The sequence below is a fragment of the Elgaria multicarinata genome, chromosome 1 (assembly GCF_023053635.1).
Source record: "Elgaria multicarinata webbii isolate HBS135686 ecotype San Diego chromosome 1, rElgMul1.1.pri, whole genome shotgun sequence".
In the NCBI taxonomy this organism is placed as follows: domain Eukaryota; kingdom Metazoa; phylum Chordata; class Lepidosauria; order Squamata; family Anguidae; genus Elgaria; species Elgaria multicarinata.
In genome coordinates, this window is record NC_086171.1 from 88,295,372 (window position 1) to 88,317,561 (window position 22,190).

The window sequence follows — 22,190 nt, forward strand, 5'->3', positions numbered from 1 at the left end:
GAACTGAACTGATAAGAAGCAGTGTCTGAAAGACATTTGTCATCGGAGTATAATCCAACTACAAATGCAAATTAGGCACAGAGAAATATAAGGAGCTTAAACGAAGATCTAACGATCAATCTACCATTTTCAGGACACATTCTTGAGTGTGTGTGTGTGTATGTGTAGGGGGGTTGTTATAAGTTTGTACTAGGTCCAGATAAATAAGGCTTAGGCAGTGTACTACTCAACTCTTATATTCTTCACTCCTTCCCCTCCATGGCTGCTGTTGGCACAGTAGACATCTCTCAAGATTCTAGCATACTGAGACTATGAGCTATGGTTATTAATTTGCTCTTGAACTTTTTTTAAAAAAATATTTATAAAATAATATTTCCAGCGCTGTATCTTTAGTAAATCTATGGAAGGAAACTAGTCAAGACAGCATTTTTGCACCTTTTAATGTTACTATGGACATATAAAAGTAGGTCTATCAGCCCTTTTTATTTTATTTTTATTTTATTTATTGTATTTCTATACCACCCAATAGCCAGAGCTCTCTGGATTGTTCATAACCATTCCCATTGTTCTGGAAATATTTTTATCTTATGTTGCATCTCATACATTTACAAACAAAAGGAATTCATTGTAAGTTTCCATTCTTTTCAAATATGTTATAGGACTACAAATGGCATATTATTAACATAGTATAACATTTCATATAGTTATTTCTATTCTTGCATACTATTATACTAACACCCTTCACAAAATAAGCACTTATATTAATAGCTTAAAATTTCATACACTGCACATACAATTATCTCTCTCTCTCTCTCTTTTTTAAACTTTTTTTTGTGAACCGCCCAGAGAGCTCCAGCTATTGGGCGGTATAGAAATGTAATTAATAAATAAACAATAAATAAAATAATTCACAATTACATCACAAAAATACAAAATCAAATAAAAAATAAATTCCTTCTGAAATAATCCCAAACATATAATTTAATATTAATAAAAAAGAGAGAACAGACAACATTATTTTGGAATTAATCATTTCAGAAGGCAACAAATGTCACACATTTATCCATACAGTTATTTCCTATAAGTGATTTTCTCTCACACCAATATAATATCATTTTTATCATTGTAGTAGTATCCTAAATTCTAGGAAAAACAAGCTGTATTTATATTCAAGTAGTAAATGAACGGAAGCCATACTAATAGCCAGTGCAGATATTAACATCCTTAATATTTTAACATGGGTTAAGGATTGGAAAGAGGCAATGGGATTAAGAATTCTCTTTCACCTTGGTCATGGTTAAGTGGTACATCAGAACTGATTTTGACTATAGTAAATGCCAACCAGGTTCTCTCTTAACCAGCTTCAAATCCTGATTTGAAATCTTGGTTAAACAGAACCTCATTGGCATCAAACTGCAATTAAGGCTGGTAGTAATAAAAACAGCAAGGGGGAATCTGTACAGAAAACCTGATGCTAGGGTCTGCTCCTGACATCTTAACATTGCTGATCAGTCAATTAGGGTAAACGTCTATTCCAGTCTTCTCCAACCTGGTGTCCTCCAAATGTCTGGTACTGCAACACCTAGCAATTGTGACTTCAACTCCCTAGGGTTGATGGGAGTTGAAGTCCAAAACATCAACTTCAACAGCCCATAATAGCAAATGTGCACATACAGAAAAGTGAATGTCTGAGACATACCGGATTACTCTGTTTGGAATTAGGAAACATGACCAAGAGGATTGGAAAAGCACACAGATACACTTCTTTGAAGAAGGTAAGGATAGCTAATCAAATACTTTTAAAAACAAAGTTACTTACCAACCATTGCACTGACTTCTCCTGCCATTAGTCGATCTACAGTGTTGTTGTACAGGTTTACATCAATGATACCTTTACGAATAGTTTCACCTACTTTTGCTCCTAGCAAGACCGAACCAGTAGTTTCAAATATTGAAGCAAGAATGCAGGCCTGGCGCAAAGTAACTACACCAGAGCCCACAGCAGTACCAAAAGAATTGGCAACATCATTTGCCCCAACGGAGAATGCCAAGATAAAAGCAATGATAAAACCCACAATGACCATCCACATGTATTCTTCCAATGCCATTTTTCCCAAGTGCTCCTGTAGATAAGTTTCGCCTTTGTAAGTATTTAATGAGACAAAGCTGTAGGGTACTGAGGCAGATTTGTAAAGCGGATTTCTTGCACACAATGAGGTCTCTCTGGAAAGTGCTGTGTAGTGTTGGAGCGTGAAGAAACTGCTAACTGGTGATTTTCAAGCTACTGTCAATACTGTTCGTTTGGCTGGATTCAGTCACCATTGAAACCCATTCCATATTTTTCTTCAATAGTGTTACAGCTGTAGTAATCTCTCCTGCAATAGAGAGGGGAAAAATAGGATGAGCACCCTACAAAATCACAAATAGCTTAAATTAACAGGCTTAAGTTGACTAATGGAATCTAAAAATGATATGCAACACTTAAAACAATAAACACAGACACAATTATCAGAGTCAGTTTAGAAATAGCGGGAAGCTTATTCCCCCAAACACTGTTATTTATTATTGCTGCCTGTATTGACCTTAAAACAACACAGGGGTTGGGAGAAAGTAGACAGCAGTTCTTCTGCCCTTTGGTTACTGGGATTGGTTGAAAGAAACAGTGTAGTAAGCAGACATTCTTTAGCAAGGAAGCCTACTTACAATCAGTTAAAGCATAACTAGTCAGTGTTGTTGTAAACTACATGTGCTTTGTAAACATAGCACATATTGGTGGACCACAGAGATTCTAGTAAAAAAAAAAAGACATTGAAGTTAGTCCATCTACGCTTTTCAAAAAGTTGAAAGCTGTGCATCATATATTTACTTTCCAAACTAACTACTTCAATAAGGTAAATGTTACTGAACACAGCTACAGTATTTTGAAATCAGTAGTGTTACAAAGCCATGTGTGTGCCCCATCCTCAAATTTGGGGCTCAAAGTTGTATGCATTCCTTGCTAAAGAGAGATTCCGATTACAATTCTAACACACACAAACTAGGAAGTAAGCCCCATTAGTTATAACGGAATTTATATCTGAGTAAACATACATAGGTTTGCACTAGTAAAGTTCAGTACTCAGGCAATCCATACTCTATTCCAAAATAAACTAGATTGTGTAACCTAAATAAATTATATACGCTGGACACAATCTTTTCTGGTTTTGCTAGTCAAAGGAAAGAAGCAAAGAGCTATCTCGGGCACTGAACATGCACGTTTAACCATCAAACACTTTACTAATCCAACTCTCTGGCTTCTCAAATTTCAGCAGGCTTGGTCTACACTCTTTCAGGAGCATCTTTGCACCATAAAAGCTGAAACATGGCGACAGGGGGGCGGGGGATGCTGTTAATGAAAGCTAAAATTCTGCACCCAGTGCCACTCTTGACACACTTCCTAAATTCCTGCAGAATCACATTATATCACGGCATATGCTTGCCACTGACTGTAGCCCTTAACCCTCCAATAATAGCTACTCTCACCACCATACAAGCATATAATACTACAAAATATGAATGAACTGGCACATATATCACTACCATTCTAGCATCATAGTTCAATTATTGAAGGGAATCTAAATCATTCACTTGGCTGCAGGTTTTTCATTATGAGAACATACAACTGTTTTCTTAGTTTCTATTTAATCCTTCAGTTACGTGTTCAGCTTTGTTTTGTTTGGCAAAGCTAAAATTCATGAAACTACACTTGGGGATGGATACCTTCTACCTTTTAAAAAATCTGACTCAATACTTAGTAATTTGGACAGCTTATTTAGTTGGTTCAGCCTCATCTTGTTTGTGCTAACAGATAATCCTCCTCCCATCCTAACACTAAAAATATGTGCTGCTTCTCTATCAGAGCCTGTTTTCTCCATTCAACAATGGTTTAGTACATCTGATTATAATCCTTTTAGACACACTCAACTGGTTCAGAGGCAGAGCCAAATGAATTTATTTATTACATTTTTATACTGCCTGATAGCCAAGGCTCTCCGGGCAGTGTACAATTAAAACCATAAAAATACAATAAGTGTACAACAAATTTAAAACTGCAATATATAATCAGGTGATGGTTTGTGCCCACGCCACCCTCTTTCTGTTTGCCAAGAATCCAGAACTAAGGAAGGAAATCTGAGAATGCAAGGGAAGGAACCATGCAGTATCAAATCATGGTTTGGCATTACCTCAGAACCAGAATGAGTCTACCATGTCACTTCTGCACACAAAATGCTCTGCAAATAGTACAAAACTAGAGTCAAAACCAAGGAAAGAGAACAGTGTGCCTACCCAACATTTTCATGGTTGCTATTTCTATGAAACATACCTGAAGTTAGAATACTTTTCAGAGAATTCTTCATGTTAAAAACTGCAACACAGCAGTTTAGCATATTTGGCTCCTGAAACCTAGCCTCACTGTAAAGAAAATTAAGATTTAAATCTCACAATTGCTGAGTTGGAAAGAGCAACATAACCCTCCTAGCTAATGGGGTTGATATGGAAAAAAAAACCCCAAGCTGTTTGATAGATACAATTTAGCAAATCCAGACTTTATACTTCACGTATCTCTGTGGTTTTTCATCTCTAGTCCATACTTCAATCTTTTTTTAAAATCTTTTTTTTAAAAGTTGCAGGGTCAGGAGATGCTACTGAATGGGGTAGGCTGTGGTACAGCAGGGAAAGGATCCCTGAAAACTGGGCAGCGGCACTACCAATGAGCACTTACAGGCGCTTCTGATTGTTCTGAGGGCCTTGTCCCTCAGCACTGCCCCTAACACCTACCCTATTCAGCAGGGTTCTCTGGCTATGTGTGCAGCATTTTTGAGGAGCTGCTATGGAGAGGTGACCATTTCCACCAGCAAAGTTGCATGTGCCTAAAACAGGATCCATATGATTTATAAACCTATTCTTGTATTCATGATCTTGGTAACTGAGTTTGCATTAATATTATCCTTACTCCAGTTCACTGAAAGGTAGCAGTAGAAAAGTCCACTTCTCCCATTATTCCAAACTCCACAAAATTGTTTTTTGAAACTGCTTTTTCTTACTTTGCATCAGAGTCATTTATTGCAGTGCTTTAAGTGTCATCATACATTTAGCACTAAAGGCTATCCTGAAAACAAGTGGCCAATCCCTTGATTTGGACTGCAAAGAGACCTAAAAGGGAGCAAACGGCACAACAAAGCATACTGAAACCAGGAACAGATCCAGTGGAGAATAAAAACAAGCTGCATATACCGATCCTACCAGCAATTCAAAGCAAAAGACAACAGGCGGTATGAAGCCTATTAGGAAGTCCCCCACATCAATGGAACACTCTCCCCCAGGAAAGAGTGTTTTATAGGTGTGGGGAAACGTTAAAGAACACGTTAAAAGCATTTATATTTTGGAACGTTTTTTAGTATTGCTGAAATTAATTGCTTTTTAATTTATGTACTGTATTTTAATTGAATGGTTATATTTTATGAATACTGAATGAAAGACGTTTATATAACGTTCAGATTTCATTTCAATCCAAAATCCACATACCATCCAAAATCCTACAAAATTGATGGCATTTCTACCATGCTTTTGTACCATCAAACCTGATTAAGAGTTCTGGAGAACTGAAAAGCTTGCACAATTTTGTGGAATTTTGTGGGTGGTGTTCCCCCCCCCCCTTCATGAACCAGCATGGCTACCTTTGTTATATTAATCCAAATTTTTTTTTTTAAAGTGGCACCCTATATCACTAAACTGGAAAAATAAAATCCAATATAAATGTTTTCAAACTGTTTTTGTCTTCTTAGGCCAGCAATAAGCATAGAGCTTCCATCTAGGTTCTGTCCTCATTCAGCGGAAATAGGGCCAACTTGTAGGGCACACCACAAGGGAGAACTGAAACAGTGTCCCAGCAGCAGGCCTTGGAAAGGCAAAGAAAGCTGATGACAGATGCTTCTGTCCTGAAAAGGCCTGGAGAATTAACCCGGCAGTACAAAGCATAAGAGAAAGGACAGGATGTTGTTCTGCCACAGGAGCAGCCAATTGAATGCATCAGAGATTAGCCAAGAACTGAACAAGAATATGCCCAAGACAAAGAAATATCTTAATAACAGTATTTATTAGCAATGTAATGTCATAGACCTGCTTTTGGAGATCCTGTGCTATAATTCAGTCATAACCAACTGCTAACAATTGTGGCTAGTATTACTGCCAGAACACACAAAAACTGCAGAAGAAGCTGATGTGCCTTCAGTGATACAAGGTAGACATGAGATCCTGTCCTGGAATTGGCTGACACACTGAGCCTGCCGCATGCCAGGCACCTGGAAGAGCGATGCAAAACACATTATCTTCATCTGCCTAATGGATTTACTAAATAAAGGATCTACCAAACAAAATACAGAGCTGAAGCTGGGTGGCTAATCTAGTGGCAAAAACATACTTTCAAATACAGAAAAACCAACTGTTCTGGACCCAGCAAGTTCAGCAATGTCGCCAATATACTGTCAATGAAAATAGTGCAAGGACCTGGTATAAATCCTGTATCACTCTGCATCCTCTTCTTCATGGTAGTTCTTTCACATGGAAGATAATGCCTTAATAAAGAGTTACTAAACTTTCTCAACAAATGTATATCCTTTGAGGCAGACATTTCCATTCCCCTTCTGCCTTATCACCAGTACCTTTTGTCTAAGATCAATCTGTCAAAATTTATGCATTCAAACACAGGCATGTTAACATTTTTGTGCCAATTTGTTTTATTTTCAGAAAGAAGGGTTTTCCCCACAACCCCAGTTGTTCCACAGCTGTTTGACAAAATAGGGACTTCATCAGTCATTGCACAAATTCTGTTTCATTCTTTAAAAAGAATTAAACAGAAGTCTTCAATCCTGGGGGGGGGGGGAGAATATACGATTAGGAAACAAAGATTAGTAGCATTGAGTAAACAAACCAACGGACAATAAATACTGCTATCGAGGCTGGCCCAAGGATAAATAGTGTCCTGGGTGAGGAGTACCCTTGGTGCCCGTGCCCCTGTAAGTTAGCTTTGCAGAGGCACCAAATGGTTTATGGGGCTTGGTGCAGGTGTGATGTTGGCGGCCCTGCTGTTGTCCCATACAAGGATCCATGGGGGCCGCATGTGAAAATTATTGTATGCACGGACTACATCTGAGAATTCTTGCCTGCACCTCCTCCTTACACTGGGATCAAGATAGATATGCTTCATTTGTTCTTATATGGGGATAAAGGAATAGGTATCACATTGTGCTTCTCCTGAATACCTCCTCCAAATTCCAAACTCCTTTTGACAGAGCTTCGATCTGCTTCCTGGAGCTCAGTCTCACAGGTCTTCTGGTTTTGGCCTACTCCTGGCCTTTTCCACTACTCACGCAGGAAGGATTCCTCATATCACTCCTACGCCTTTCCCTGTGGTAACCAAAAATTACTCACTAGTGGTACCTTGCCTAGAATTCTCACTCACTCGCTCCTTGAACTCTTTCCCCAATGGACCCAGAGTTCTTCCTGTAACCAGAACAGGCCACCTGCTCTGCCACAGAATCCCTCCTTAAAGCCTTCCCTGTCACCGGGGCTACTTGGCCTGGGCCAATCATAAGTCTGCCTGACCTTTTACAGCATTATTATTATCTATATAATCTAAAAACTCTAAAAATAAAATCCCTCATCTGCAGTAACTCAGATGCAGATCTATACTTGTACCATGTAGATTATCCCAGTTGTATGACTCATAGGGTGAATTATTTAATTGCCTATGGCTCGGAGTCGCCATTTTGTATCTGGCTCTATCCTGAGCTACTATTTTGAATCTCAGTTGGTGGTCTTCAAATCTCAATGAAAAATCCGAAGTGGCCTCTGCAAACTTGAAGGTTGCATGCCTCCTTTTTAGATATTACTACCATGTTAAACAGCATGACAATAGATTATATCTTCGAAAAGTTATTCAGAGTAATCTGTGGACTCCCTGAAAACAACTTGGGAAATAGATGTCGGTTTGACAATCAATGGAAAAGAAGCTTTGAAATCTGCTGATTTTAAACAGACTGATCCAATGAAAGATTTTACATGGACCCCTATAAGATTCTAGCAAAGGAAGTGTAGAGAAGAGCAATGCTTTCCCAAAGCTGATGTGCAGTGAAACCACAGACAAGAGATGTTGTTAAAGAACAAAGGGGGATCCGTGTTGCCGAATGGTCTTGGTCCTATGCAATCCTTCATGTTTCCAGCATGTGACAGCCTCTCAGAGTTGTAGGCCAAGGACAAAAAAGAAGGACGTATGAGCTGTTTGAAAGACTGAATTGATTTTAGGATAAGCAATATAATTTTTGAGGACCACTTTAAATTAATGAACATTATGTCTAGGTTTGGAAGTCAAACATCAGTTTCTACTAGCCAGCTGTGAAGTCCAATCCACCATGAAAGCACAGCAATACTGTATTTCTTTGATTCTAAGACACACTTTTTCCCCCATATAAACATCTCTAAAAATAGGGTGTGTCTTAGAATTGCGGGTGCATTTATTATTTCTTAGAATCAAAGCTTTTTTTCTGTTGGTGGTACTGAAATTAGTGTGCGTCTTACAATCGATGGTGTCTTAGAATTGAAGAAATATGGTATTATATGGATTTATCAACCTAGATTGTGTCAAGTAGACTAGAGAATTGTGTCAAGTAGACTAGAGCATCTAAACGGAAGTGCTGTGGGTGACAATGCAGGGCCCCAAAACTAATGTTGTTGTTGTTTTACAAATGTTTACTTGGATTTCCAAAAGGCTTTTGATAAAATCCCCCATCAAAGACTCCTGAACAAACTTAGCAGTCATGGAATATGAGGAGAGGTCCTCTTATGGATCAGTAACTGCTTAGAGAACAGAAAACAGAGAGTAGGATTAAATGGTCAATTCTCCCGATGGAAGGAAGTAAATAGTGGGGTCCCACAGGGATCGGTATTGGGACCAATTCTTTTCAACTTGTTCATAAATGATCTGGAATTCGGAGTGAGCAGTGAAGTGGCCAAGTTTGCCAACGACACCAAATTATTTAAGGTGGTTAAAACACAAAAAGATTGTGAAGAGCTCCAAAGGGATCTCTCCAAGCTGATAGAGTGGGGATCCAAATGGCAGATGTGGTTCAATGTAAGCAAGTGTAAGGTGATGCATGTTGGGGCAAAAAAACCCAACTTCAAGTATAACCTAATGGTATCTGAGCTGGCAGTGACCAAAGAAGAAAGAGATCTTGGGGTTGTGGTGAACAGATCAATGAAAATGTCCACCCAGCGTGCAGCCAATGTAAAGAAGGCAAACTCCATGTTAGGCATTATAAGAAAAGGAATTGAGAATAAAACAGCCAGTATCATACTACCCTTATACAAATCTATGGTGCAAACACACTTAGAATGCTGTGTACAGTTCTGGTCACCACAGTTAAAAAAGATGCTTTTAGGATGTTTTTAACAATGTATATTATGTTTTAATTGAGTATTATGTATTTTATTGTTTATTGTTGTTCCTCACCTCGATCAGAATGGAGAGGTGGGTAAGAAATAAATTATTGTTATTGTTGTTGTTATTATTATTATTAAAAAGGATATTATAAAACTGGAAAAAGTGCAGAAAAGGGCAACTAAAATGATTACAGGGCTGGAGCATCTCCCCTATGAGGTAAGGTTTCATCAACTGCGATTGTTTAGCTTGGAAAAAAGGAGGCTAAGGGGAGACATGATAGAGGTGTACAAATTATGCATGATTTGGACAATGTGGACAGGTAGACATTTTTCTCCGCCTCTCAAAATACTAGAACCCAGGGTCATCCCATGAAGCTGATAGGTGGGAGATCCAGGACAAATAAAAGAAAGTACTTCTTCACACAGTGCAGAGTTAAATTATGGAACTCACTACCATAAGATGTAGTGATGGCCACCAATTTGGATGGCTTTTAAAGGGGGTTGGATAAATTCCTGGAGGCAAAGGCTATCAATGGCTACTAACCCTGAAGGTTGTGTGCTATCTCCAGTATTCGAGGCAGTAAGCCTGTGGGCACCAGTTGCTGGGGAACATGGGTGGGAGGGTGCTGTTGCACCATGTCCTGCCTCGTTGGTCCCTGGCTGATGGCTGGTTGGCCACTGTGTGAATAAAGTGCTAGACTAGATGGACCCTTGGTCTGATCCAGCAGGGCACTTCTTATGTTCTTAATTGTAGTCCAACATATGTGGAGGGCACCAGGGTGGAAAAGTTTGCATATAATATTTATTATTGTTGTTGTCATTATTATACTTTTTAAGGCTTATCTTCACAAAAGACCACAAAGGTCAGGGGTCTTGAGAAGACTAATAAGAACAGCAATGTAAGTTTCAGTTCCAATTTAATTAACCTTAAATAACAGCTTCACATTGAAGACCTCTCGTTATGCACTACACAAATCCAATATAAAGACTATGTCAAATGAAATGTTTTTCAGAAGGACTACCCTTCACACTCTCATGCAAAGGCACCCCAATACAATTCCAGATGCCTTTGTCTATCCAACAACATAGATCTACAATAGAGTTTATACAGCCAAACAATTAATTTGGTTTTATGAAAATCCATTGAAGATTCTTATTATTATTCCTGCAATGACATCAGTCAGCCCGAGTCCACCTGCAGATTTAAAGAGAGAGAGAGAGAGAGAGAGAGAGAGAGAGAGAGAGAGAAGAGGATTCCACATCAACTCATAATACTGCCCCCATGTTTTAGCAGTTTTATATTATCTCATAAGCAAATCAGTCTTTCTCCCTTTTCTTTTGTGTTACCTAGATTATAAGCCTTTGGATAAGGACTCGATTTTTTAATACTTTCAATTTTTGGCATTATTCAAAGAAATAATACTGTCAGAGATCAGGAAACATTAAGCAGGTGCCAACCTCAATGGTTTTAAAAAATCAGAAGCTAAGTAGAAAAGTCCCTTAATTAAAGAGAGAAACACAATGGAAAGATTTCTAGAAATTTAGGAAAGGTAAAACTATCATCCAACCAAAATGGAAATTTGGACCCAAACAGTATATATGAGGGAAAGGTAATATCAGAAAATAAGACTGAAGGGTCAAACAAGATGTTTGGAGAGCCACGTTCAAAGTCAAAGAAAACTGCAGTTTATTGTCAGCCAAAGCAGAAAACTGTACACAAAAGGAATTAAGCGAATACTAAGGGAATACTAATGGGTTATCCTTAAATTTCCTCTGACAGAATTCAGGGCAAACCCTGCTGAGTTATAGAGCTTGTTTTCATGTAACAGATTAATTACTGTCAGTACTTTGCCAGCAATTGAGAAAGATTTATTCCAGCATGCACAGCATTCCACCATGCTGGAGGATCTCAACCCCTTCAATATTAGGCCAGAAGGCACTTACCCTACAGAACAGTTACTTTTACCCCAAGGAAAATTAAATAGCCTCTGAACACACTAGCTATCTAGGGACAATAGAGCCAACTAGTAAAGTTTAGTTTTCCTCTTTTTCACCTAGAAGCCCACTGAAAAATATTTGTGCTTTCGAACCAAGAGACAAATGATACAAAATTTGCACATACCCCACACCCACCCCAAACAAACAAAAAGAACCCTGCAGGATTATCCTTCCACTGTTAACCTGTAACCAAACAGAACTTGCTATAAAGCAATCAAACTGGGTCATAAGACAGACTTTTTCTCTAATTCACAGGAACAATTTTCATTTAGAACAGCAGACTACTTGGCAGCAATTGTATATAACCCTTGTATGTAACCCTTAATGCTTATACACAGACAGTACTTATAGAAAATGTTTGTTAGTTTTTAAAAATTATCTGGGAATCAAGTCTGACCTAGTATATATCCCCCCTTCCAGAGGTCAAAGTCACAAAAGTATTTAAAATTTAACAGATCTTGTCATGGCAGGCAGGATAATTAACATAGTTCGAGGCAAATTACATCCCTATATGGTTCTAAAATTAGATGCACAAAGGTTGTAACAAGAATGATGAAAGATATATATTCCAGGAAGTAAATAATGCCTTAACCATTTTAAAATAAATATCAGTTACATAAAAGGGTTACACTTCACATACCAAATCCTAGTTTGTCTACACATCCTTATATAGCTTGTTTAATTGCAAGCCATCTTGCAGACAAACACTGTATGTTGTATTTCAATAACTCATACTGGCATCTACTACCTTCAATTATAAAATCATCCAAACCAATGCCTTCCTTTATTTACTTATACTGCCAAGATTCTTCCCACACTCCATTGAATAATTAGACCTCCATCCTCTTAATATATGTACATTTTCCTACTGATACAAAGAGAAAGAATTCCAATTTCTTAAATACATGAGATTACACGCATGTATATGCTGCTGGAATAACTTTTACTGTGTACTAAGAAGCAAGTGATGGTTGACTTAAATTAAGTTTGCCAAATTCAAAGTACAGGACCATATTTCCTTCCTAACAGCTACGTTTATTTTTTTGTTAATAATTTAAAATACTTTTCCCAAGGAGGGAGATGTTATCAACTATCATGTCACCGGAAACTTGCCAGAGCCAAGCCTTCACTCTTCTCCACTCCCACAACAGAGAGATGTACATATTTTAAAACTTCAAAATTATTTTCATCAAGAAAGAAAAACATTTTAAAACTCACTCAGTGCTTCCAAGCTGTTTCAAAGAGAAGCCCGGTTAATTCTTTGAGCAACTCTGCCTTGCTGGTCACAAATACATTCCTAATGTTTAAAATAGATACCCTATCATATTCAGCAGTCACACCTCAGGAGCAGAGATCACAAGCAAAGTGAACTGTACAACTTAACCTCCAGATAAAACACACAGACAGAACCGCAATGCAAGACAACACTCATGAGCATCAACCAGGAATTTATACTCAAGGTGAAAATATGCCTCCTCTTAACAGGGCACTCCTGAGGGTGGATACTAAAACACAGCACAGTGTCATGATGACATGAGTTAAACCAATCCAAATAAAGGTAATTTAAAAAGCGGTCCTGTTAGTCCATCCCAGTTTTCTCTCACCCTGCCAGAAAAGGCATGGCTACAAGGGGGGAATTTGTGTTGTCTCTAGGTGTAAGTTTTTAAAAGTTCCCTTTTCACAAACACTAGCAGCTTAGTATTTGAGACTATTCATCCATTATATACCCAAACTACATATGTAGAAAAATAAGCTGAGTAGTGCTTGCATTGTCTTGTATGGATTTACACATGTTGCACACACATGGCTTAGAGAACATGTGCCTACATAACGTTCAGACAGGCATGTTACAAACTTCTGAATTTAAACAGTCGAAATCCTTCCAATTTAATATAAGGTGGAAATATTAAAATGAACATGTAAACGGGATTATAAAATCCTGCCTTTGTTCCTAAAGCACTCACTATGCCACGTTACATTGAGTTTAAAAGCTGTGCCAATGAGTCTTAATACAAACTGGAAATCTAGCAAGTGAATATCGTTTTTAGCTATCCCTGTATATTATTTACCTTGGTTATTTTCATAAGCAGCAACTGGCAATTTCAGAACAAACTGACTGTGTTATCCAAATTAACCTAGGAACAATCAGGCACACATTTATTGTATCAAAAATGAAGTTAAAACATTAACAAAATACTACATGCCATAACATGACTTCAACTGTACTGCTTTCTATAGTTAAACAAACCCAAAAGAGGCACACAAGTCAGAGCATATTCATGGAAGAAACAACAAAAACATCCTTTGTTCTTTTTGGTCTCGATCCAAAGCTGCCCTTCTGCGTATGGAAACTGCCCTCCTCTCATGATTGGAATGTTTTACACCAGCCTCTCCCAACCTGTTAGCACTCTACAATTCGCAGCAGCCACCAGCCAGCATAGGTTAGGGAAGGCTGCTTTATACCTCACGCTGCAAGCATTATGTGAGAAAAATGAATCTAAATTCAAAGAGACTCTTGAGCAAGAGAACTCCGGCAGAACTATCGCTCATGTCTACCATAACTATGCAATTTTCAGGCCGTGTCCTTCAACCTTCGCAAACTTGGGGGACAGACAGACTTTCAATTTATTTATTTATTACATTTTTATACCGCCCAATAGCCGAAGCTCTCTGGGCGGTTCACAAAAATTAAAACCACAGTAAAACACCCAACAGTTTAAAACACAATTACGAAATACAGTATAAAAAGCGCAACCAGGATAAAACCACACAGCAAAGTTGATATAGGATTAAAATACAGAGTTAAAACAGTAAAATTTAAATTTAAGTTAAAATTAAGTGTTAAAATACTGAGTGAATAAAAAGGTCTTCAGCTGGCGACGAAAGCAGTACAGTGTAGGCGCCAAGCGGACCTCTCTGGGGAGCTCGTTCCACAACCGGGGTGCCACAGCGGAGAAAGCCCTCCTCCTAGTAGCCACCTGCCTCACTTCCTTTGGCAGGGGCTCATGGAGAAGGCCCCCTGTAGATGATCTTAAGGTCCGGGTAGGTACATATGGGAGGAGGCCATATGTTCAATCCACCTGTAACATGGAATCTGAATCTGAATGATGATATATGTGGCTCTCTACTGATTTTTCTCTTCCCTCTGCCCAAAGTCTGTCTGTTGCCATTATATTTCCTGCAGGACGCTTCCTCACGCGTATGGGCAAGATGGATACAAGTGGAGATGCATCTGCATCCTCTAGAAAAAACACATGGAATTCTGGGACTTGTATCTGGAATGGCTCACTGCAACTCAGGCTGGAAGCAACACTCAGTCTAAGATATGTACCCCAGGATCATATGTTGCTGCCTGCAGCGATACTGAAGTGCACCTTTGAAATTGCATTCTTTAAAAAGCCACCTTAGGTAGTGTCCCAAGCCACTAACTGAAGATCAATGGTTTAAGCTATAACAGTGTTTTTCATGGAAATGTAGTTTCCTATAATGATTTTTCTACAGACCTTGAGCGTCAGCCTGACAAGAGTTGAAAACAATTCTTCAGCATTTCACTACTCACAATAAATCCTTAAATGAAGTCATCCTTCCATTTAAAGAGTGAGAAAGCCCTGTCCTGGTTCTAAATTCCCGCAAGCCTCAACTCATCCATCTGGTTATTAAATCCAGTGATTGAACCAACAATCACAAGGGACTATATTACTAGAAAAAGTACATTTGTTTGGTTTGAAAGGATGTGTTTAATTCTAACCAATCAAAACAACCTCTAGCCACATGAATCCATTTAGTCCTTTAATAGCAGTATTGTGGGAAGACTCTGAAAAAGTTCCCACACACAACAGATATCAAGGGTTAGCTTTATCCCTAAAATTACTACATGTACAGGCAAAATAAAAACAAATGTTTATATCAAAGAGCAAACAGGGAATGGAAATAGTTCAGAAGTTTATCATTATCACAGACAACAAGACATGGGAAAGTACATATAATAATAGACAGACATTTTCAAGTTACACAGCATAAAAAGGGTTGTCACTGCAGGAAACACTAAAAAGTATGAATCAAAAATTGGTACTGATATTGAGCAGATACACAAAAGCCATGCTAAATCTCAATTACACCTAAAATCAACTGGTATCACATAAAACATTTTCACCTTATAAATAATCCATTATTATTGTAGTAGGGTACTGAAGCATATTCTTCTCTAAAAAAAAAAAAAAAAAGTAACCAAGACAGTATACTGGGGACTAACATCACATAAAGTCTTTAAAAGTTTAAATATAGTAGTAACTCCATATTAGCATATTTAAAGTGGAAGAGAAAATTAGAAAAGAGACAAGAGCATCCAGTCACCTGTTACTTTTTTATAAGTGCACCTTGGGGTGGGGTGGGGTGGGGGACGGAGCAGTGGGTCAACTTCTTCTCTTCTCCTTCCATGGACTACCAGCAAGTCCCATTGCCAGAGCCAGCATAATTTCCACATGTATCTCTTGACCTGGGCTGGCAGCTAAGACATCAAGTACTGGTACTCAGGGGACCAGATTTGGCCCAGAAGCATCCAGCTTCACCCGTACAGTACAATTAATTTGTTTTATACCATGCCTTTCCATCAAGGAAAGGGCATGCAAGATGGCTTACAAAAACTTTTCTATTTTGGAATCCTACTGCAGTCACAGTTGCTTTTCAAGATTCAGTGCAACAAGCTATTATAGGAGGCAGGCACATTCCACACACGCAGAGGCCCAAATAGTTAATGGTAAGAAATTGGTCTGCGACTTCAGTACTAATCATTAATATGGATTGTCCAGTGTTTCTCAAACTCAACTAGGGGATCCAACTCAAACTAGGATTGTCGATCTACATGCATTCATACATCCATCATTTGTAAAACCACTCGGAGAGCTTTGGCTATGAGGCGATATAGAAATAATAATAACAACAACAACAATACATGTATGCTCTCTCACACATACACACATAGGGGAGGGAAGAGGCAGGGGAAAGAAGTAACCACAAAAGGTTGAACTTTTCCTAAATATAATAGAGAAGATAGGCCAGTCATTTGCCATCATGCCTATTTTAACAACAAATCAGTACACTGAGAAACTTTATTTTTTTAACACTCAATAGCTTCATTCCTGGGGCAATATGTTGGCACTGGGCCTAGCCAGAGCCAAAGTCCATCTGGCATCCTCTTTTCTGTCTGCTATTCCCCCCCCCACACCTCTCTGACAATCCCTTTCCCACTGTGTTCTCCTCTCCTTGCCACTCACATGAAATCTGGATGAGAGCCACATTCAGCCCTTGGGTCGTAGGTTGACCACCCTTGTGATAGAGAGTAAATGAGGTATGGGGGATGTAGAGATGCGGCCCCCAGTATGGTGCCCATGGACACCACTGCATCCACAAGGCCAAACTAAGCTATTTCCCCCCTCTGCAACTGAACTGAGCAATTTCTCCACTTGCTTGTACGAAGGTGGGGAAGTGCCCCCCAAAACATCTCATGCATAGGACAACTTGACTCAGCTTCTTGATTTTGCACTTCATTTGACCCAGAGATGCTCCCCATCGTGATACCTGTATCTCAAGAAGCAAAACAGGAAACATCACCAGAGTGGATGGACAGTTTGTCTTTGAGTCTTGCATATATCCGTAAGTTTCATTTGATGTTTTAGGGGGAAATACAATAAAGCCCAAATAATAGCACACAAGTATTTTCTTGCCCAAGTTTCTGTTTTCAGAGTCTGTGAATAGAGTATCAGCTTAATTTATTCCTGCTCCCTGGTTGAAGGATGTCCTCCTGACTCAGAAGAATTCTCCTGCATGCTAATGAAACAAATCAAGGTATGTGATTTATTTTAGGAGGTGGCTTTAACAGCATAATAGAATGAGGCAACCACACTTATGATAGGCACTTAGAATGTTGCATGCATGGTGTCCATGTGTGGAGTAGTGGTTGTCTGTCGTAAAACATAGGCCAAACAATTCCACACTTCTATAACTGCTCAGAGATAAAGTGAAGCAGAGGATGGGTTAACATTTGGTTCCTTTGGAGTTGGGAGACTACAGGCAGCCAGCTGTATATGTCATTAGAACCGCTCTACAGAGTGTTTTAAAAAGGGGGCACTACAGCAAGAACAGAACTGCACAACTGGCTAAGAATTTTCAATATAAAAGAATCCTACTTTGGCCTACCACAGGGTTTGCTCTCTCTGGAAATACAGTACTCAGTGCAGTGGCAAAAAAGAAAAAAAGAAAAAAAAGGGGAGTGCACACATTCTGAAGAAGCTTTCACTTCTCTTCCTAGGCCCCAGGCCCTCTACAATATTTTTCTAAATTTCTTCTAGGGACAATACTTGCTACAAGAAATAAATTCTTATTGCTAGCATGTTGCTGTTGCAGGTTGGGGTGTTTGTTCCCTTTGTATATTCCCTTGTGTTATTCTTATCTTTATTGATAGTAAAAGTGCACAGATAGGCAAGTACACATGCCCTACTTCACCATTATGCTTTGGTTCTTCATTTGGCTCCATTTGGCTTCATTTGACTCCATTTTGACTTTCTCATGCTGTTGTAAATGAACATAATCATGCATTTGCCACTGTGATGAGGGAACCATCATGGCCTGCTCCTGTTGGACTCTTCCCCCACCCCCACAGGGCAAACTGTCATCTTGGCCCTGTGGGGAAGAAGAAGGACCGAGGGGACAGGAGCAGGCAGAAGAAACATCATGGCCTGCTCCTGTTGGACTCTTCCCCCACCCCCACAGGGCGAACTGTCATCTTGGCCCTGTGGGGAAGAAGAAGGACCGAGGGGACAGGAGCAGGCAGAAGAAACATCATGGCCTGCTCCTGTTGGACTCTTCCCCCACCCCCACAGGGCGAACTGTCATCTTGGCCCTGTGGGTAAGAAGAAGGACCGAGGGGACAGGAGCAGGCAGAAGAAACATCATGGCCTGCTCCTGTTGGACTCTTCCCCCACCCCCACAGGGCAAACTGTCATCTTGGCCCTGTGGGGAAGAAGAAGGACCGAGGGGACAGGAGCAGGCAGAAGAAACATCATGGCCTGCTCCTGTTGGACTCTTCCCCCACCCCCACAGGGCGAACTGTCATCTTGGCCCTGTGGGGAAGAAGAAGGACCGAGGGGACAGGAGCAGGCAGAAGAAACATCATGGCCTGCTCCTGTTGGACTCTTCCCCCACCCCCACAGGGCAAACTGTCATCTTGGCCCTGTGGGGAAGAAGAAGGACCGAGGGGACAGGAGCAGGCAGAAGAAACATCATGGCCTGCTCCTGTTGGACTCTTCCCCCACCCCCACAGGGCGAACTGTCATCTTGGCCCTGTGGAGAAGAAGAAAGAGCAAGGGGACAGGAGCAGGCAGAAGAAACATCATGGTCTGCTCCTGTTGGACTCTCTCTCTCTATTCCCCCCTCCCTCCCTTTCTCCTGAACTCCTGTTCCTTGTGTGTCATGTCTTTATTAGACTGTAAGCCTGAGGGCAGGGACTGTCTTTTTTGCTAAGTGTAAGCCGCTCTGAGAGCCTTTTTTGGCTGAGGAGCGGGGTATAAATATGATAAATAAATAAAAAAATAAACCATGAACAGCACAGAAGCAAGCATTATAAGCTGCTAATGGATTGCAAGTATCACCTGTGAAAAGTATTTGACATCCCAACAAGAAAATACCATTTCAGCCTTAAACCTCCTCCCCTCGCCCCCAGGATAAAGCTGTATTACAAAAATGCACTTTTATTCCAAATAAAATGAAGGAATCAGATAATCAAACAATAACTACATATGAGCTTGAATCAGTTTTGCAGAACGTTGATAGTAAATTGACATTACTTCCACTCAATATTACTGGGCATTAAAATGGTTTTCATGTTGACACACTAAAATTCATGTTGAATTTCTTGTGATATTTGAACCATGTGTAAATGTAAGATAGAATGCAAAAGGAGTGTACCTTATAGGCAATTCAGGGTTTATATTTGCATCAAGACAGTATTACAAGCAAAAATGAAATGGATTCCAAATCTGAGAATAAAAGCAAGTATTAAATTACCAAAACAGCTATATATATAACATGCATTCATTAATGCTCTTATAGCTAAAGCTGCTAAAGTGTTTCAAACACAATATGATAAACACTATGCACCAATAATGGTCTCCTATATCAGAGGAAATGCTGTGACAACTGTGTTAGTGCCCAGTTTTAGTTGATAGGCAACTGCTTAGCTTTATTAAGCTAATTAAACTTAGAGGATAGCTCCTAGCAATCCCATTCCCATCAGGTGTGAAGGAGATGTTTATTTGTTGAATAAATCTTTGTGTAGGTGGGAGTGTTTGGAATCACGACAGTTAGCATCTTATACCCTATTTCTGGCAAATCAATGATTAAAAAAATTATCTTTAAAAAAATTGGATCAGATTTCTTTTTTATTTAAATCAGGGTTTGTTTGTTTTACTTAAATAAAATTTCACAATTTTCTTAAAAGAATGTTAAAAAAGAGCCTTGGACAGAGATATCATGAATACTAATGATACAACTTCTAATTATATTCTGTGAATATATTAACAGTTTATGGAGATAACCTGGTCAGTCAGTCCTATTCTACACTGTAGACTGTGTACAGAAGTGCATGCTAATCTGGTGCTAAAAGGGTTAAATTATGCTGCATGAAGAAGGCTACTTCAAGCGAAATATGGATGATTTGATCTGGAATGGTGGAATGGCTTGAGGGAGGGTTTTGGGGAGATTTACAAGACCCCCTAAAAGACCCCAGACTCATATCTGAAAGACCCCCAGAGGTATATTCCAGACCCCTGAGCCATGGACATGAAGAGCTTGAAGTTTGATTCTATGCTGATTTTATACCATTAACTAAGACTCTAGCTAAGACTTGCAGGAGTGTCTTTGAAGAAAAGGGGGGGAAATCACAGTGGACTTTACAAGCGGCTTCTCAGAGCACGTTCAAGGCCACAGTGTGCCGGGAGAGCAAGCTAGATGAGAGAATTGAGCATGCTCAGACGTCCACTAGGAGGAAAAACTGTTTTGACATTTCGTGGTGTGCACCTGCTGATAAGAGAATGTCCTCACTCGAAGTTGGGCATGGAAAGTCATAATACGGAGCAAATGTGACACTTGGGAGGAGGTGTTTGGGCGGATATAACCAAATATGTCCGAAGACGAATGTGTGCTCAAAGAAGATGTGCTAGATATTAATAACCCATCAAGATAAGATGCCCATATGGCAGCCATGTTTTCTGGACCCCATGAGTATAACACGTGAAATATTGGGGAGTGGGAGACATCTAACTTCTAATTGGTGATTGGGTGGTCTAATCACTTATTCATGCCAATTGTGATTGGGAGATGGTGGTTTCATCACTCATTGACCCCCACCTTTGGCCAGAACAAGTGTATAAAAGCACAGGTAGCAAAGGCTGTAAGGCAGATTTTATTTTATTTTCCTCTTCAACTTCACCTTGGACTTGAAGATTGAAGGACCCAAGGAGTTGGGTAACTATGAATCTCTTTATGCTTTTAGACTTTGGGACTTAGAGTATTTCCCTAAAAGTTGGGACCGAGTATTTCTAGACTTTAGGACTTGGAGTTAGTTTCTGAAGCTGGAACTTGAAATTATTTCCATGTTTTAGATGTTCTCTTTCACTCTAACTTCTGCTTTTATTCTTCACATGCCCAGAGGAACTTAGTAATGCTTCAGCATAGCTTTTAGATTCAAATAGTGTGCAAGAGGAAGAATAGGGAGGGTTAACTACTATGTTTTAGTATAGTCAAAAGTGTTTTAGTTTAGCTTTAAACAGCAAGTAGTAAACAGAAGCAGATAAGGAGTCATAACAATGCCAGAAGCTCAAGCCGTTATCTTATTAGTTAAGTTTGCAATACCTGTTTTGGCAACTGCAATTCTTTTACTTAATCTTGTATTTGCATTTCATTCTCTTTTCTCGTAACCACAGAGAGATTGTATACTTATATAACCACCACGCCACTTGTTTAATTTTGCAATTTTTACAATAAATAGATTCTTATTTACAATCATGTCTGTGGTGATGCTTGTCAGCTAGGATTAAATGTTTGTTTGGATTAGCACTGGTTGCACCCATATTGTGGATTGAGTTGAAACTGAGAGAGTACAACAACCAAATGCCATCTGTTACTTTTATCCCCACACGTTGGGCTGAGAGTGCAATATAAAACAACCCTGTAACACTATTACTAGTTGGAGGGCTGTACTGAGAGAAAGTAGCTTACTGCAGTCCTACAACACAGTCTACTATTAATATTGCAGGTCAGTGGTGCAGCTGAGGCTACTTTGGATTCTACTATAACTGCCAGGTTGTAGCAAAGGTCAATCTACTCGAATTGCCCCCTCAGATCTCCTTCCAGGTCAAATCAAGCACTCAATTGCATGCAGAAGTCTCATACTCCGTTAACCTGCATGCAGACTGGTTACACTTCTAATGTCCAAATGCTTATCAAGTAAGATCCAACTTAGAACAGAGCCTGTTGTCTTTGATGCTAACTTTTTTTTAAACCCTTCAGCCACAGGTTCAGGTAACATATGCATGCCAGGGATACACTGCAACATTTTGTTGGGGTCCTAGTCATCTTTAAGAAATGTATTGTTTCTCAGTTTGGAATGCCAATTAAATTACAAAGCTGAAGCTTTAAGATTTAATACTTCAAGCTATTAG

At 39.3% G+C, this 22,190-nt stretch overlaps 1 protein-coding gene across 8 annotated transcripts in view; it reads right to left on the reverse strand.

The window, feature by feature from the left end:
• Nucleotides 1-22,190, reverse strand: part of SLC20A2 (solute carrier family 20 member 2) — a 74,404-nt gene that overhangs the window by 32,088 nt on the left and 20,126 nt on the right. For 3 of the 8 annotated variants that reach the window (XM_063131657.1, XM_063131649.1, XM_063131667.1), the window contains exons 1-2: nucleotides 12,694-12,957; nucleotides 1,820-2,375 (exon numbers count right to left, since the gene is read on the reverse strand). In XM_063131657.1, the coding sequence (XP_062987727.1) occupies nucleotides 1,820-2,108 (289 nt within the window). In that variant the 5' untranslated portion in view covers nucleotides 2,109-2,375; nucleotides 12,694-12,957. Of the gene's footprint in view, nucleotides 1-1,819; nucleotides 2,376-12,693; nucleotides 12,958-22,190 lie in introns of those variants that run through there. The other 5 variants (XM_063131633.1, XM_063131619.1, XM_063131626.1 and 2 more) reach the window with 3 other exon arrangements.